Source organism: Rattus norvegicus, chromosome 16 (genome assembly GCF_021556685.1).
Source record: "Rattus norvegicus strain SHRSP/BbbUtx chromosome 16, alternate assembly SHRSP_T2T, whole genome shotgun sequence".
NCBI lineage: Eukaryota > Metazoa > Chordata > Mammalia > Rodentia > Muridae > Rattus > Rattus norvegicus.
The window spans coordinates 24356620-24373030 of NC_141549.1; the positions used below are offsets into that span (position 1 = coordinate 24356620).

General features: G+C 43.6%; 1 protein-coding gene across 1 annotated transcript in view; it reads right to left on the minus strand.

The window, feature by feature from the left end:
- Nucleotides 1-4579: 4579 nt before the first annotated feature.
- Nucleotides 4580-16411, minus strand: part of LOC134482475 (mucin-16-like) — a 52397-nt gene continuing 40565 nt past the window's right edge. The window contains exons 11-13 of the mRNA XM_087589590.1: nucleotides 5687-10626; nucleotides 5262-5584; nucleotides 4580-4702 (exon numbers count right to left, since the gene is read on the minus strand). Of these exons, the coding sequence (XP_087445716.1) occupies nucleotides 4680-4702; nucleotides 5262-5584; nucleotides 5687-10626 (5286 nt within the window). The 3' untranslated portion in view covers nucleotides 4580-4679. The remainder of the gene's footprint in view (nucleotides 4703-5261; nucleotides 5585-5686; nucleotides 10627-16411) is intronic.

Sequence of the window (16411 nt, forward strand, 5' to 3'; positions counted from 1 at the left end):
CAGTGAACTAGACTGGTAGGGGGAGGGCGGCAATGGGGGGAAGGTTGGGAGGGGAACACCCATAAGGAAGGGGAGGGGGGAGGGGGATGCTTGCCCGGATACCAGGAAAGGGAATAACACTCGAAATGTATATAAGAAATACTCAAGTTAAAAAAAAAAAAAAAAAAGAACCTATTCTGCATACAGGCAACATCCTTTAGGATAACCCATGCTGTAATTGTTTGGGACTCACACAAAGATCAAGCTGCACATCTCCTACCTATGTGTGTTGAGGCTTAGGACCAGCCTCTGTATGTTCTTTGGTTGGTGGTTCAGTCTCTAAGAGCCCTAAGAGTCCAGGTCAGTTGATTTTGTTAGTCTTCCTGTGGCGTTCTTATCGTCTGAGGGACTGCAATCCTTCCACTTATTTTTCCATGACAGTCTTCAATATCCATCCAATTTTAGCTGGGAGTGTTCATCTAAGTCAGCTTCTGGGTGAACCCTCTCATGGGACAGCCTATGCTAGACTCTGTCTGCAAGCATAACAGGATATCATTAATAGTGTCAGGGACTGTTGCTTGACAATGTGATGGGTTTCAAGTTGGGTAGGCTAGTGGTTGGCTTTTCCCTCAGTCTCTCCTCCAGTGTCCCGCGCGAGCTCGCCAGCAAGAATACATGGGAACACACGAATTCTTACTGCAGCTAAACATTTTTTGAATCTTAAGGAGAGGCCCGGGACGCCGGCAGGGCGCGGCTTATACACACCCTAGCGCGGCACATCCACACCTGATTGGTCGCTTACCCAAGATCTCATTAGGCACGCCCCGGAGTGGGCAAAGACCTGGCATGAAGGCACTCTTGCACATACACACACAGTTAACTTCCTGAAAGGAAGTTGGCTGGCGCGGCGGAGGCCAGCGCCATCTTGTGGTGGCGAATGTTATTGCGGCCCTCTACACTCCAGCCCTGTTCCTTCCTTGACTGTAGACAGGAAAATAATTGGATGTAAAGTTTTGTGGTTGGGTCGATGTTCGAATTGCTCCAGTGGGCTTGCTGTGTAGCTAGAAGAGCCAGTCACCCCAGGTTCTGTATCCCCAAGGCTATGATTCACAACCTCCAGTGATTCTTGTGTGCCTCCCCTATCCCATTCTCTGTCTCTCTCTCTGAGGTTGTACCCTCACTCAACACCCTTACAAGTTACAGATCTCCATGTAAGGTTTGTATGTAAGGTTGTGGACATGACCTGTGGATGATTAACAGACTATGGCAATTTTTTATGCGTGATTGACAGGCTGTGAAAATTTCTTCTGGATGACAGAGAGTTGAGAGTTGCTTGTAGATGACTGACAGGACAAGGAGGTTTCCAGTGGATGATTGACAGGACTTAGGCAATTCTTATTGATGATTGCCAGGCTGTGGGATTTCCCTATGGATAATTGACAGACTATGGAGGGTTTGCGGACAGATTTTTTGATAAGCTGTGTGTCTTGTGGATGAGTGACAGGCTGTGGGTCTTAGGCTGGATGATTGACACAATGTAGACATGACCTACGGATGCAGTTTTCAGACCACGTGTATCTATGTAAATTCTTACCAACAAATGAACAAGGAAACCCCCAGTCACTAGTACTTTGATTTTTTTTTCATTTCCAAATTTCATTTTTTATGCCCAAGAGTAATGTTTCTGTATTTGCTTCCATCAGGATCACAACATGCTTCTTAGGTAATAGATAAAGTATCAATGGTAACACAGGGACTAAAAGGTAGCAAAGCAGGACTTCACGCTTTATGGTAAAATGGTCAGTGTGTGCCTGGACTTACACCAAAATTGGTAAATATCACTATGAGGTGAGAAACAATGGCACCCCAGCTCCTGGATTTTAGATTCAAAATGGTTTAAGCAAAATGAAATGAGGGTCCCAAAGACCAGGGTTCATTTCATAATATTTAAATTTATGAACTGTAAGGATCTTGACTGGCTAAAGAAACAAAAAGGTGTAAGAATGGGACAATCTTGAGAAATAGTAGAATGGGGATTCTACACAGTACATGTGGGAAGTTACATGTGGGGAGTAAATGGACTGACAGAATGAAAAACTCCAGTTCATCAAGTCGGAGTATTTAAAGAATATGTTCAATAAACAGAGGAATATTTTGGAATTAGAATGCATAATTTATTATTTATATGAAACTGCAGCTTAAAGACTAATTAATTAAGCCTTTAGAACTACAAGATGATCAAGAAGCATGTGGACAATGGAATGTCTACTACTGTGCTACTGGTTCTCCTTCCTAAGCTAGTACAGCCTAAAAATAGGAAATAAGGGATAGAGACTGGGGTGCTTGGTAAAACTCAATTGGCAAAACACTTGTCCTAAAAACCTCATTGCAGATGTGGGTATAATGGGGTCCCCAAAACTTACTTTCCTGCAAGTATGAAGATAATTTTGCTCCAAGACAGAAAATCAAACACACTAGGGATTTGAGTGAGTGAACAGTCTCCAAAATGGAGGGACCAGGGGTGGAACGAAAATGAGGGTTGATGGCCTGAATTCAGTCCCTAGAACCCACAGTCTAGCAGAACAGAACTGTCAAGTGGCATTGTCCTTTGGCCCAAACACAGTAATCCACGTGTGGGGGGTAAAGTGAGAGAAAGACAATATCAGTCTCTATCTTTCATATGTGGATCAATGCACAAACAAGATGTACACATGTACACAATGTGAGTACTGGGGTTCAGGGTCATAGATCCAATTCAAAATGTCTTTGACCCATCTGCAAACACAGGTCACATTGGAGTAAAATGTTCTTAGTGAATTTTTTTTTACGTAAACTAGACAGTGTATTGAAATTTCATAAGATTTTATGATAAAATTTACCATGTTGAGATATATATATATATATATATATATATATATATATATATATATATATATATATATATATATCTTTAGAGATGGATGGGCTGTTAAGAGTTCTAGTTTTGATTGTAGAGCTCTCAGTTTTAATTGCTAGCACATTGCTGGTCACTCACAACTATCTGTAACTCCAATTCCAGGGGAACCAGTACTGAATTCTATCACACATACTGCATAGAAAATGCAGTACAGCAAAAAATCTCCTACATATAAATCTAATCAATTTAACGATATAAAAAGAAAACAAAATGCAATTTCTTTAACTTAAACATGTTAAAGTGCTCAATAGATGAGCTCTAAAAGAAACATTGGAAAAGTATTTATGACTTAATTCAATGATTTTGTTTTCTTATAGAAGGCCTAGGATTGGCTTTCTTTAGTTATACAGGCCTCTTATGCCTAGGAGCCCTAAATAGGAATGCAATCCAGTGGGGCTCAGTGAAAAGGAAGGTAAGCATGACCCTTCCCTCTCAGGAGGCAGCCCATAAAATACAGGATGCCCATGATAGACTCTACAGACCCAAGAAGGTAGAAAAAGAAGGGCACAAGAAAGGATATTTGAGAATATAGAATGGTCATGGAAGGCATATGGATGGATGAAAGGAGCTGATTAAGAAAGGAGATAGAAAGGGATAGGGTCAGGCAGGGTTCAGTGTGGGAAGGAGGAGGGAACCATGATAATGAATGGAGATCTGTAACTTGTAAGGGTGTTGAGTGAGGGTACAACCTCAGAGAGAGAGACAGAGAATGGGATAGGGGAGGCACACATGAATCAGTGGAGGTTGTAAATCATAGCCTTGGGGATACAGAGCCTGGGGTGACTGGCTCTTCTAGCTACGCAGGAAGCCCACTGGAGCAATTCGAACATCAACCCAACCACAAAACTTTAAATCCAATTTTTTCCTGTCTACAGTCAATGAAGGAACAGGGCTGGAGGAGAGACTGAGGGAAAAGCCAACCACCAGCCTACCCAACTTGAAACCCATCACATTGTCAAGCAACAGTCCCTGACACTATTAATGATATCCTGTTATGCTTGCAGACAGAGTCTAGCATAGGCTGTCCCATGAGAGGGTTCACCCAGAAGCTGACTTAGATGAACACTCCCAGCTAAAATTGGATGGATATTGAAGACTGTCATGGAAAAATAAGTGGAAGGATTGCAGTCCCTCAGAGGATAAGAACGCCACAGGAAGACTAACAAAATCAACTGACCTGGACTCTTAGGGCTCTTAGAGACTGAACCACCAACCAAAGAACATACAGAGGCTGGTCCTAAGCCTCCACACACATAGGTATGAGATGTGCAGCTTGATCTTTGTGTGAGTCCCAAACAATTACAGCATGGGTTATCCTAAAGGATGTTGCCTGTATGCAGAATAGGTTCTTCTAGCTAGATTGTGTCCTCTGGACTCAGTGGGAGAGGAAGGGATTAGTCTCACAGAGACTTCATGTTCCGGGGTGGGAAGATAACCAAATGGCCCCTACCCACTGAGAGGAGAAGGAGAGTGGGGCACAAGGGAACAATTATGGGAGAGGCTGACAGGGAGGGGGCAGTGAGCAGGATGTAAAGTAAATAAGTAAATATTAAAATTGAAAATAATTGAAAAAAGTTTCCAGGAAGCATCACATGGCACAACTGAGACTCCAATGAAACAATCAATTTTTACTTCAGTCTACAATCAGATTGAACATTTTATTTTAAAATTTATATATATGATCAATTCTCCCACACAGACTGTGTTTTGATATTCCAATCGATTCTGGAGGAGCATCAAGGGTCTAGGGAGCAGGAGCCGCAGCCACTAGAAGAAAAAGAAGAATTATCAACAGTATCATCAGGCACATCACTGGTGATATTGTCATGCCCAGCATCAACAACATCAGTATCATTATCATCTGGATCAATGTAGAGAGAAACAGTGAGAAGGTGGATGCTTCTCTTGTTATTTTTAATCTCAGAAGTTGCTTCTTTTGGAATGTTGCGGTCAAAGGCTATGCTAACTTCAGAAGTCAGAGTTCAGAATGACAGCGATAAATAGACAATAACATTTAACAGGAAGTTTTCCCGGCTTAGTCATTCAGGAAACACATGTTTTCACTGGAAGTGACAATAATCTCCTCATTCTAGAATAGGAAACATCCAAGTAGGAAAAAATATTACCTGGTCAGTTGTATTTCTCTAAACTGGATTTGTTACATTATAAAAATTATTTTCTATAAATTGAGAAAAAATAAATTTTTCAGGTTCTAGGTTATGCGTAAATAGCCCTATAGAAGTATGAAATTTATTAACAAAAGAGACCTAGGTTTCTACTAAATCAATCTTAATCTATTTTAAGCTACTATTTTAGTTTAACTTACCTGGTCCGACTCTCTTGTTAGTGGGAGCTCCTTGGCCATTTTCTTCATGCCATGCTTGTTGAATTTGGATTTTCATCCATGTTATGATGGATAAAAGTGAGGATATAAGCCATATGAAGAGCAAAAAAGTTATGCGTGGTATCTCTGTTGCCCGAAGATATCCACTCTCCCTGAGAAGGTTCAAGCTGTGGTTTATTGGTTCAGCTCGTGCGGAAGCATGAAAAATATCCTCAGCACCCTGAGTAGCAGGCAGACCTTCTTCTACGTCAGGGGTAAAAGAAGATTCCTCATCTGAAGTAGCAGAATCAAATATTTCTTCTTCACTAAGGGATATCAAAAGAGTCAGGTTAGTCATTTGAATGGAGTCAAGGGAATAACAAGTGCAGGAACCAGGAGTGGGCTCTGGGTCAGCATGGGGTTTGTACCTTGTACTCTCCTTGTAAAGAGGTAAATCAACAACATAATCCAATCCAATGTGACTAGCTGGTCCTGAGTCATGACTCTCAACTAACACACTACTGTCAGCAGCACATGTAACAGACAGCCGAGGTTCAAGAGCAGCCAGACAGTCAGCAACAATGGCAGGATCTGTAGGCTCAGCATCAATAGCAGCCATACTGTCAGCAGGGTGGGTGGACATACTGGACTCAGGCTGAACAGCAGGCAGACAGTCAGCAGTACTGGAGCAATTAGTATGTTCAGGCTCAACAGCAGTCAGAATGTCAGCATGGTGGGTGGCCATAGTTGGCTCTGGCTCAGCAGAGTCCAGACAGTCAGCAGCTTTGGTGGAATTAGTCGGCTCAGGCTCAACAGCTGCCAAACTGTCAGCAGGCTGGGTGGACATGGTTGTCTCAGACCCAACAGCAGCCTGACAGTCAGCGGCATTGGTAGAAATAGTCGTATCAGGCTCAAGGTCGTCCAGACAGTCAGCAGCAATGTTGGAATTAGGCAGCTCAGGCTCATCAACTGCCATACTGTCAGCAGGGTGGGTGGATTTGGTTGATTCGGGATCAACAGCACCCAGAAAGTCAGCAGCTTTGGTGGAATTAGTCAGTGAAGGCTCAATAGCTACCAAACTGTCAGCAGGGTGTGGGGACATAGATGACTCAGGCTGAACAGAATCCAGACAGTCAGCAGGGTGGTTTGACTTAGTTAGCTCAGGCTGAACAGTAGCCAGACAATCAGCAGCTTTGGTGGAAAAAGTAGGCTCAGGCTCAACAGATGCCAAAGTGTCAGCAGGCTGGGTGGACATGGTTGGCTCAGCCTTGAGAGAAGCCAGACAGTCAGCAGCTTTATTGGCATGAGACAGCTCATGCTCAAGAGCAGCCAGACTGTCAGAACGGTGGGTGGGCATAGCTGGCTCTTGTTCAATAGAGTCCAGACCGTCAGCAGCATTGGTGGAATTATTATGTTCAGGCTCAACAGCTGCCAAACTGTCAGCAGGCTGGGTGGACTTGGTTGTCTCAGTCCCAACAGAAGCCAGACAATCAGTAGCATTGGTGGAATTAATCAGCTCAGCCTTGAGAGAAGCCAGACAGCCAGCATATTTGTTGGCATGAGACAGCTCATGGTCAAGAGCAGCCAGACTGTCGGCACGGTGGGTGGACATAGCTGGCTCTGGCTCAACATAGGCCAGGCAGTCAGCAGCACTGGAGGATTTAGTCGACTCAGGCTCAAGAGCAGCCAGACAGTAAGCAGCATTGGTGGAATGTGTAGGCTCAAGCTCATCAGTAGCCATATTGTCAGCAGGGTGGGTGGACATAGTTGTCTCAGTCCCAACAGAAGCCAAACAATCAGTAGCATTGGTAGAATCAATTGACTCTGCCTTCTGAGAAGCCAGACAGTCAGCAGTGTTGTTGGAATTAGTCAGCTCATGCTCAAGAGAAGCCAGACTGTCGGCACGGTGGGTGGACATAGCTGGCTCTGGCTCAACATAGGCCAGACAGTCAGCAGCATTGGAGGATTTAGTGGACTCAGGCTCAAGAGCAGCCAGACAGTAAGCAGCGTTGGTCGAATTTGTAGTCTCAAGCTCATCAGTAGCCATATTATCAGCTGGGTGTGTGGACATAGATGACTCAGGCTGAACAGAGTCCAGACAGTCAGCAGGGTGGGTTGACCTAGTTAGCTCTGGCAGAACAGTAGCCAGACAATCAGCAGCTCTGGTGGAAATTGTAGGCTCAGGCTCAACAGCTGCCGAACTGTCAGCAGGCTGGGTGGACATGGTTGGCTCAGCCTTGAGAGAAGCCAGACAGTCAGCAGCTTTGTTGGCATGAGACAGCTCATGCTCAAGAGCAGCCAGACTGTCGGCACGGTGGGTGGACATAGCTGGCTCTGGCTCAACGGAGTCCAGACTGTCAGCAGCATTGGTAGAATCATTATAGTCAGGCTCATGAGCAATAGGAATATCAGCAAGGTGGGTAGACATGGTTGTCTCAGACCCAACAGAAGCCAGAATATCAGCAGCATTGGAGGAATTAGTCGACTGGGGCTCAAGAGCGGCCAGAAAGTAAGCAGCATTGGTGGAATGTGTAGGCTCAAGCTCATCAGTAGCCATATTGTCAGCAGGGTGGGTGGACATAGTTGTCTCAGTCCCAACAGAAGCCAAACAATCAGTAGCATTGGTAGAATCAATTGACTCAGCCTTCTGAGAAGCCAGACAGTCAGCAGTGTTGTTGGAATTAGTCAGCTCATGCTCAAGAGCAGCCAGACTGTCGGCACGGTAAGTGGGCATAGCTGGCTCTTGTTCAACAGAGTCCAGACCGTCAGCAGTATTGGTGGAATTATTATGTTCAGGCTCAACAGCTGCCAAATTGTCAGCAGGCTGGGTGGACATGGTTGTCTCAGTCCCAACAGAAGCCAGACAATCAGTAGCATTGGTGGAATTAATCAGCTCAGCCTTGAGAGAAGCCAGACAGTCAGCATCTTTGTTGGCATGAGACAGCTCATGCTCAAGAGCAGCTAGACTGTGGGCACGGTGGGTGGACATACCTGGCTCTGGCTCAACATAGGCCAGACAGTCAGCAGCATTGGAGGATTTAGTGGACTCAGGCTCAAGAGCAGCCAGACAGTAAGCAGCGTTGGTCGAATTTGTAGTCTCAAGCTCATCAGTAGCCATATTATCAGCTGGGTGTGTGGACATAGATGACTCAGGCTGAACAGAGTCCAGACAGTCAGCAGGGTGGGTTGACCTAGTTAGCTCTGGCAGAACAGTAGCCAGACAATCAGCAGCTCTGGTGGAAATTGTAGGCTCAGGCTCAACAGCTGCCGAACTGTCAGCAGGCTGGGTGGACATGGTTGGCTCAGCCTTGAGAGAAGCCAGACAGTCAGCAGCTTTGTTGGCATGAGACAGCTCATGCTCAAGAGCAGCCAGACTGTCGGCACGGTGGGTGGACATAGCTGGCTCTGGCTCAACGGAGTCCAGACTGTCAGCAGCATTGGTAGAATCATTATAGTCAGGCTCATGAGCAATAGGAATATCAGCAAGGTGGGTAGACATGGTTGTCTCAGACCCAACAGAAGCCAGAATATCAGCAGCATTGGAGGAATTAGTCGACTGGGGCTCAAGAGCGGCCAGAAAGTAAGCAGCATTGGTGGAATGTGTAGGCTCAAGCTCATCAGTAGCCATATTGTCAGCAGGGTGGGTGGACATAGTTGTCTCAGTCCCAACAGAAGCCAAACAATCAGTAGCATTGGTAGAGTCAATTGACTCAGCCTTCTGAGAAGCCAGACAGTCAGCAGTGTTGTTGGAATTAGTCAGCTCATGCTCAAGAGCAGCCAGACTGTCGGCACGGTAAGTGGGCATAGCTGGCTCTTGTTCAACAGAGTCCAGACCGTCAGCAGTATTGGTGGAATTATTATGTTCAGGCTCAACAGCTGCCAAATTGTCAGCAGGCTGGGTGGACATGGTTGTCTCAGTCCCAACAGAAGCCAGACAATCAGTAGCATTGGTGGAATTAATCAGCTCAGCCTTGAGAGAAGCCAGACAGTCAGCATCTTTGTTGGCATGAGACAGCTCATGCTCAAGAGCAGCCAGACTGTCGGCACGGTGGGTGGACATAGCTGGCTCTGGCTCAACATAGGCCAGACAGTCAGCAGCATTGGAGGATTTAGTCGACTCAGGCTCAAGAGCAGCCAGTGTGTCAGCACGGTGATTGGACATATTTGGCTCTGGTTCCACATCAGGCAGACTGTCAGCAGGGTGGGTGGACATGTTTAGCTCAGGCTCAAGGTCAGCCAGACAGTCAGCAGCTTTGGTAGAAGTATTATGTTCAGGCTCGTCAGCAGTCAGAATGTCAGCAGGGTGGGTGGACATAGTCGGCTCAGGCTCAACAGCTGCCATACTGTCAGCAGGGTTGGTGGACATAGAGGGCTCTGGTGCAACAGCAGCCCGACAGTCAGCGGCATTGGTAGAAATAGTCGGATAAGGCTCAAGGTCAGCCAGACAGTCAGCAGTGTTGTTGGAATTAGTCAGTTCAGGCTCAAGAGCAGCCAGAGTGTCAGCAGGGTGGGTGGACATAGTTGGCTCTGGTTCCACATCAGGCAGACAGTCAGCAGGGTGGGTGGACATAGTTGGCTCTGGTGCAACAGCAGCCTGAAAGTCAGCAGCATTGGTAGAAATAGTCGGATCAGGCTCAAGGTCAGCCAGACAGTCAGCAGTGTTGTTGAAATTGGTCAGCTCAGGCTCAAGAGCAGCCAGAGTGTCAGCAGGGTGGGTGGACATAGTTGGCTCTGGTTCCACATCAGGAAGACTATCAGCAGGGTGGGTGGACATGTTTGGCTCAGGCTCAAGGTCAGCCAGACAGTCAGCAGTGTTGTTTGAATTAGTCAGTTCAGGCTCAAGAGCAGCCAGAGTGTCAGCAGGGTGATTGGACATAGTTGGCTCTGGTTCCACATCAGGCAGACTGTCAGCAGGGTGGGTGGACATGTTTGGCTCAGGCTCAAGGTCAGCCAGACAGTCAGCAGTGTTGTTGAAATTAGTCAGCTCAGGCTCAAGAGCAGCCAGAGTGTCAGCAGGGTGGGTGGACATAGTTGGCTCTGGTTCCACATCAGGCAGACAGTCAGCAGGGTGGGTGGACATAGTTGGCTCTGGTGCAACAGCAGCCTGAAAGTCAGCGGCATTGGTAGAAAAAGTCGGATCAGGCTCAAGGTCAGCCAGACAGTCAGCAGTGTTGTTGGAATTAGTCAGCTCACGCTCAAGAGCAGCCAGACAGTCAGTAGCATTTGTAGAATTTGTCGGGTCAGGCTCGGCAGCATCCAGGCTGTCAGCAGTAGAGGTGGAAGCTTCACAATCAACAGTAGCCTTAGGAATAGAATTTCTATGCTCAGAAGACACAGCATAGAAATTATCTGTTTTATATTTTTCATCCTAAAACGAAAATTAGCAGTGATACTTTTGATTGAAAATTTACTGATTTTATTCATTCTATCACCCTTCTGATAATGTCAGAACCTGGATTCATAGTCCCCAAACTATTTGTGTATTCTGTCGAAATTTAGCACTACATTCAGTGACATTCAGTGAAGTCTGCTTCCTGTCTGCTTGAGTAATTGGCCCAGAGTTTTTTAAAGTCTTTACTGTGGATCTCTTTAGGTTTATACTTAGATTTCTTCTGCTCTTTGCTACCTAAAGTCATTTTTCCTTGTAAGATGGAAATATATAAATAGAAAGGACAAAATGTGACTCTTGGCCTCTGATGTTTTGCTCTACTCTTCCTCTAAATAATGATTTTGTAATATTCTCTTTCCTTCATATTCTATGGTTCATTCTGCACTATTTCTCTCTAAAACTCTCCAAGTAAAAAGGCCACCTCCCTCCCTCCGCCCCTCCCTCCCTCCTCTCTCTCTCTCTCTCTCTCTCTCTCTCTCTCTCTCTCTCTCTCTCTCTCTGTCTTTTTGTACTTTCTGCTGCACTACCCCTCAAGTAGCCACTTTTCTTATTTCTTCGTGAGAGAGTTGGGAATATTCTTTATACCAAATCTTTCTCTGGATAATCACCTTCTCTTTCATGCAATTAAGCATCACTTTTAAACGAGGTGCTTCATTCTATAAACTAAGGTTACATTGATTACTTAGCATTAAGGGTGGGTACTAAGGAAATGTCTACATTCCAGTTTGAGAGATTAAAGGGCTGTGCAAAGGCTGAACCACAGCAATTAGTAGAAATTTGTTTATAAGTAAACAACGCAATCTGGGAGGAGGGCACAGTATCGTCAACTATTCTGTAACATCATGACTATTGCTACACTTACAGGATGTATATTAAGACCTCATCCAGCACCTCTGTGGTGGCTTGAATGTCAACAGCCCCATAGGCTCACATTATGCTTGCTGTGCAGAGCGCTGAATTATTTTCAAAAGGAGTAGGTGGTGGGGCTGTTTTGTAGTAAAACTGTTGCCAGGATGAGGTTTAATATTTCAATAGAGAGACAGAGCTGGAAACAGAGTAGAACAACAGTGCTTTCTTTTGGCATCTGAGACACCGCCAGAACCTGAAGGGACCGACCATATAAACAGTTCTCTGCACCCAAATCCCATGGGAGGGAGAGCTAAACCTTCAGAGAGGCAGACATGCCTGGGAAACCAGAAGAGACTGCACTCTGCACACATTACTGACTCCAGAGGAAAACCAAATGCCATCTGGAACCCTGGTGCACAGAAGCTCCCGGAAAGGGCGGCTCAGAACTTCCTGGTGGCTGCCGCCGCGGAGAGCTCATAAGCAACACCCCATGAGCAACCTTGAGCCTCCGGATCACAGGTAAGACCAACTTTTCTGCTCCAAGTGACCTGCCGGGTCAATTCAGGGCACAGGCCCACAGGAACAGCTGAAGACCTGTAGAAAGGAAAAACTACACGCCCCAAAGCAGAACACTCTGTTCCCATAACTGGCTGAAAGAAAACAGGAAAACAGGTCTACAGCACTCCTGAAAAACAGGCATATAGGACAGTCTAGCCACTGTCAGAAATAGCAGAACAAAGTAACACTAGAGATAATCTGATGGCGAGAGGCAAGCACAGGAACCCAAGCAACAGAAACCAAGACTACATGGCATCATCGGAACCCAATTCTCCCACCAAAGCAAACACGGAATATCCAAACACACCAGAAAAGCAAGATCTAGTTTCAAAATCATATTTGATCATGATGCTGGAGAACTTCCAGAAAGACGTGAATAACTACCTTAGAGAACAAGTAGAAGCCAACAGAGAGGAATCGCAAAAATCCCTAAAAGAATTCCAGGAAAACATAAATAAACAAGTAGAAGCCCATAGAGAGGAGTCACAAAAATCCCTGAAAGAATTCCAGGAAAACACAATCAAACAATTGAAGGAATTGAAAATGGAAATAGGAGCAATCAAGAAAGAACACATGGAAACAACCCTGGATATACAAAACCTAAAGAAGAGACAAGGAGCTGTAGATACGAGCTTCACCAACAGAATACAAGATATGGAAGAGAGAATCTCAGGAGCAGAAGATTCCATAGAAATCATCGACTCAACAGTCAAAGATAATGTAAAGCGGAAAAAGATACTGGTCCAAAACATACAGGAAATCCAGGACTCAATGAGAAGATCAAACCTAAGGATAATAGGTATAGAAGAGAGTGAAGACTCCAAGCTCAAAGGACCAGTAAATATCTTCAACAAAATCATAGAAGAAATCTTCCCTAACCTAAAGAAAGAGATACCCATAAGCATACAAAAAGCCTACAGAACTCCAAATAGATTGGACCAGAAAAGAAACACCTCCCGTCACATAATAGTCAAAACACCAAACGCACAAAATAAAGAAAGAATATTAAAAGCAGTAAGGGAAAAAGATCAAGTAACATAAAGGCAGACCTATCAGAATCACACAGACTTTTCGCCAGAAACTATAAAATCCAGAAGATCCTGGACAGATGTCATACAGAACCTAAGAGAACACAAATGCCAGCCCAGATTACTGTATCCTGCAAAACTCTCAATTAACATAGATGAAGAAACCAAGATATTCCAGGACAAAACCAAATTTACACAATATCTTTCTACAAATCCAGCACTACAAAGGATAATAAATGGTAAAGCCCAACATAAGGAGGCAAGAGATACCCTAGAAGAAGCAAGAAACTAATCGTCTTGGCAATAAACAAAGAGAAGAAAAGCACACAAACTTAACCTCATATCCAAATATGAATATAACAGGAAGCAATAATCACTATTCCTTAATATCTCTCAACATCAATGGCCTCAACTCCCCAATGAAAAGACATAGATTAACAAACTGGATACGCAACGAGGACCCTGCATTCTGCGGCCTACAGGAAACACACCTCAGAGAAAAAGACAGACACTACCTCAGAGTGAAAGGCTGGAAAACAACTTTCTAAGCAAATGGTCAGAAGAAGCAAGCTGGAGTAGCCATTCTAATGTCAAATAAAATCAATTTTCAACCAAAAGTCATCAAAAAAGATAAGGAAGGACACTTTATATTCATCAAAGGAAAAATCCACCAAGATGAACTCTCAATCCTAAATATCTATGCCCCAAATACAAGGGCACCTTCATACATAAAAGAAACCTTACTAAAGCTCAAAACACACATTGCACCTCACACAATAATAGTAGGAGATTTCAACACCCCACTCTCATCAATGGACAGATCATGGAAAAAGAAATTAAACAGAGACCTAGACAGATTAAGAGAAGTCATGAGCCAAATGGACTAACGGATATTTATAGAACATTCTATCCTAAAGCAAAAGGATATACCTTCTTCTCAGCTCCTCATGGTACTTTCTCCAAAACTGACCATATAATTGGTCAAAAAACGGGCCTCAACAGGTACAGAAAGATAGAAATAATCCCATGCATCTTATCAGACCACCATGGCCTAAAGTTGGTCTTCAATAACAATAATGGAAAAATGTCCACATATACGTGGAAATTAAACAATGCTCTATTCAATGATAACCAGGTCAAGGAAGAAATAAAGAAAGAAATTAAAGACTGCTTAGAATTTAATGAAAACGAAGGTACAACATACCCAAACTTATGGGACACAATGAAAGCTGTGCTAAGAGGAAAACTCATACCGCTGAGTGCCTGCAGAAAGAAACAGGAAAGAGCATATGTCAGCAGCTTGACAACACACCTAAACGCTCTAGAACAAAAAGAAGCAAACACACCCAGGAGGAGTAGAAGGCAGGAAATAATCAAACTCAGAGCTGAAATCAACCAAGTGGAAACAAAAAGGAACATAGAAAGAATCAACAGAACCAAAAGTTGGTTCTTTGAGAAAATCAACAAGATAGATAAACCCTTAGCCAGACTAACCAGAGGACACAGAGAGCGTGTCCAAATTAACAAAATCAGAAATGAAAAGGGAGACATAACTACAGATTCAGACGAAATTCAAAAAATCATCAGATCTTAGTATAAAAGCCTGTATTCAACAAAACTTGAAAATCTGCAGGTAATGGAAAATTTCCTAGACAGATACCAGGTACCAAAGTTAAATCAGGAACAGATAAACCAGATAAACAACCCCATAACTCCTAAGGAAATAGAAGCAGTCATTAAAGGTCTCCCAACCAAAAAGGGCCCAGGTCCAGACGGATTCAGTGCAGAATTCTGTCAGACCTTCATAGAAGACCTCATACCAATATTCTCCAAACTATTCCACAAAAATGAAATAAATGGAGCACTACCGAATTCCTTCTATGAAGCCACAATTACTCTTATACCTAAACCACACAAAGACCCAACAAAGAAAGAGAACCTCAGAACAATTTCCCTTATGAATATCGACGCAAGAATACTCAATAAATATCTGGCAAACCAAATCCAAGAGCACATCAAAACAATCATCCACCATGATCAAGTAGGCTTCATCCCAGGCATGCAGGGATGGTTTAATATACGGAAAACCATCAACGTGATCCATTATATAAACAAACTGAAAGAACAAAACCACATGATCATTTCATTAGATGCTGAGAAAGCATTTGACAAAATTCAACACCCCTTCATGATAAAAGTCCTGGAAAGAATAGGAATTCAAGGCCCATACCTAAACCTAGTAAAAGCCATATACAGCAAACCAGTTGCTAACATTAAACTATATGGAGAGAAACTTGAAGCAATCCCACTAAAATCAGGGACTAGACAAGGCTGCCCACTCTCTCCCTACTTATTCAATATAGTTCTTGAAATTCTAGCCAGAGCAATCAGACAACAAATGGAGGTCAAGAGGATACAGATTGGAATAGAAGAAGTCAAAATATCACTATTTGCAGATGATATGATAGTACATTTAAGTGATCCCAAAAGTTCCACCAGAGAACTACTAAAGCTGATCAACAACTTCAGCAAAGTGGCTGGGTATAAAATTAACTCAAATAAATCAGTAGCCTTCCTCTACACAAAAGAGAAAAAGCTGTGAAAGAAATTAGGGAAATAACACCCTTCATAATAGATCCAAATAATATAAAGTACCTCGGTGTGACTTTATCCAAGCAAGTAAAAGATCTGTACAATAAGAACTTCAAGACTCTGAAGAAAGAAATTGAAGAAGACCTCAGAAGATGGAAAGATCTTCCATGCTCATGGATTGGCAGGATTAATATCGTAAAAATGGCCATCTTACCAAAAGCGATCTACAGATTCAATGCAATCCCCATCAAAATACCAATCCAGTTCTTCAAAGAGTTAGAAAGAACAATCTGCAAATTCATCAACAAAAATCCCAAGATAGCTAAAACTATCCTCAACAATAAAAGGACTTCAGGAGGAATCACTATCCCTGAACTCAAGCAGTATTACAGAGCAATAATGATAAAAACTGCATGGTATTGGAACAGAGACAGACAGATAGTCCAATGAAACAGAATTGAAGACCCAGAAATGAACCCACACACCTATGGGCACTTGATTTTTGACAAAGGAGCCAAAACCATCCAATGGAAAAAAGATAGCATTTTCAGCAAATGGTGCTGGTTCAACTGGAGGTCAACATGTAGAAGAATGCAGATTGATCCATGCTTATCACCCTGTACAAAGCTTAAGTCCAAGTGCATAAAGGACCTCCACATCAAACCAGATACACTCAAACTAATAGAAGAAAAACTAGGGAAGCATCTGGAACACATGGGCACTGGAAAAAATTTCCT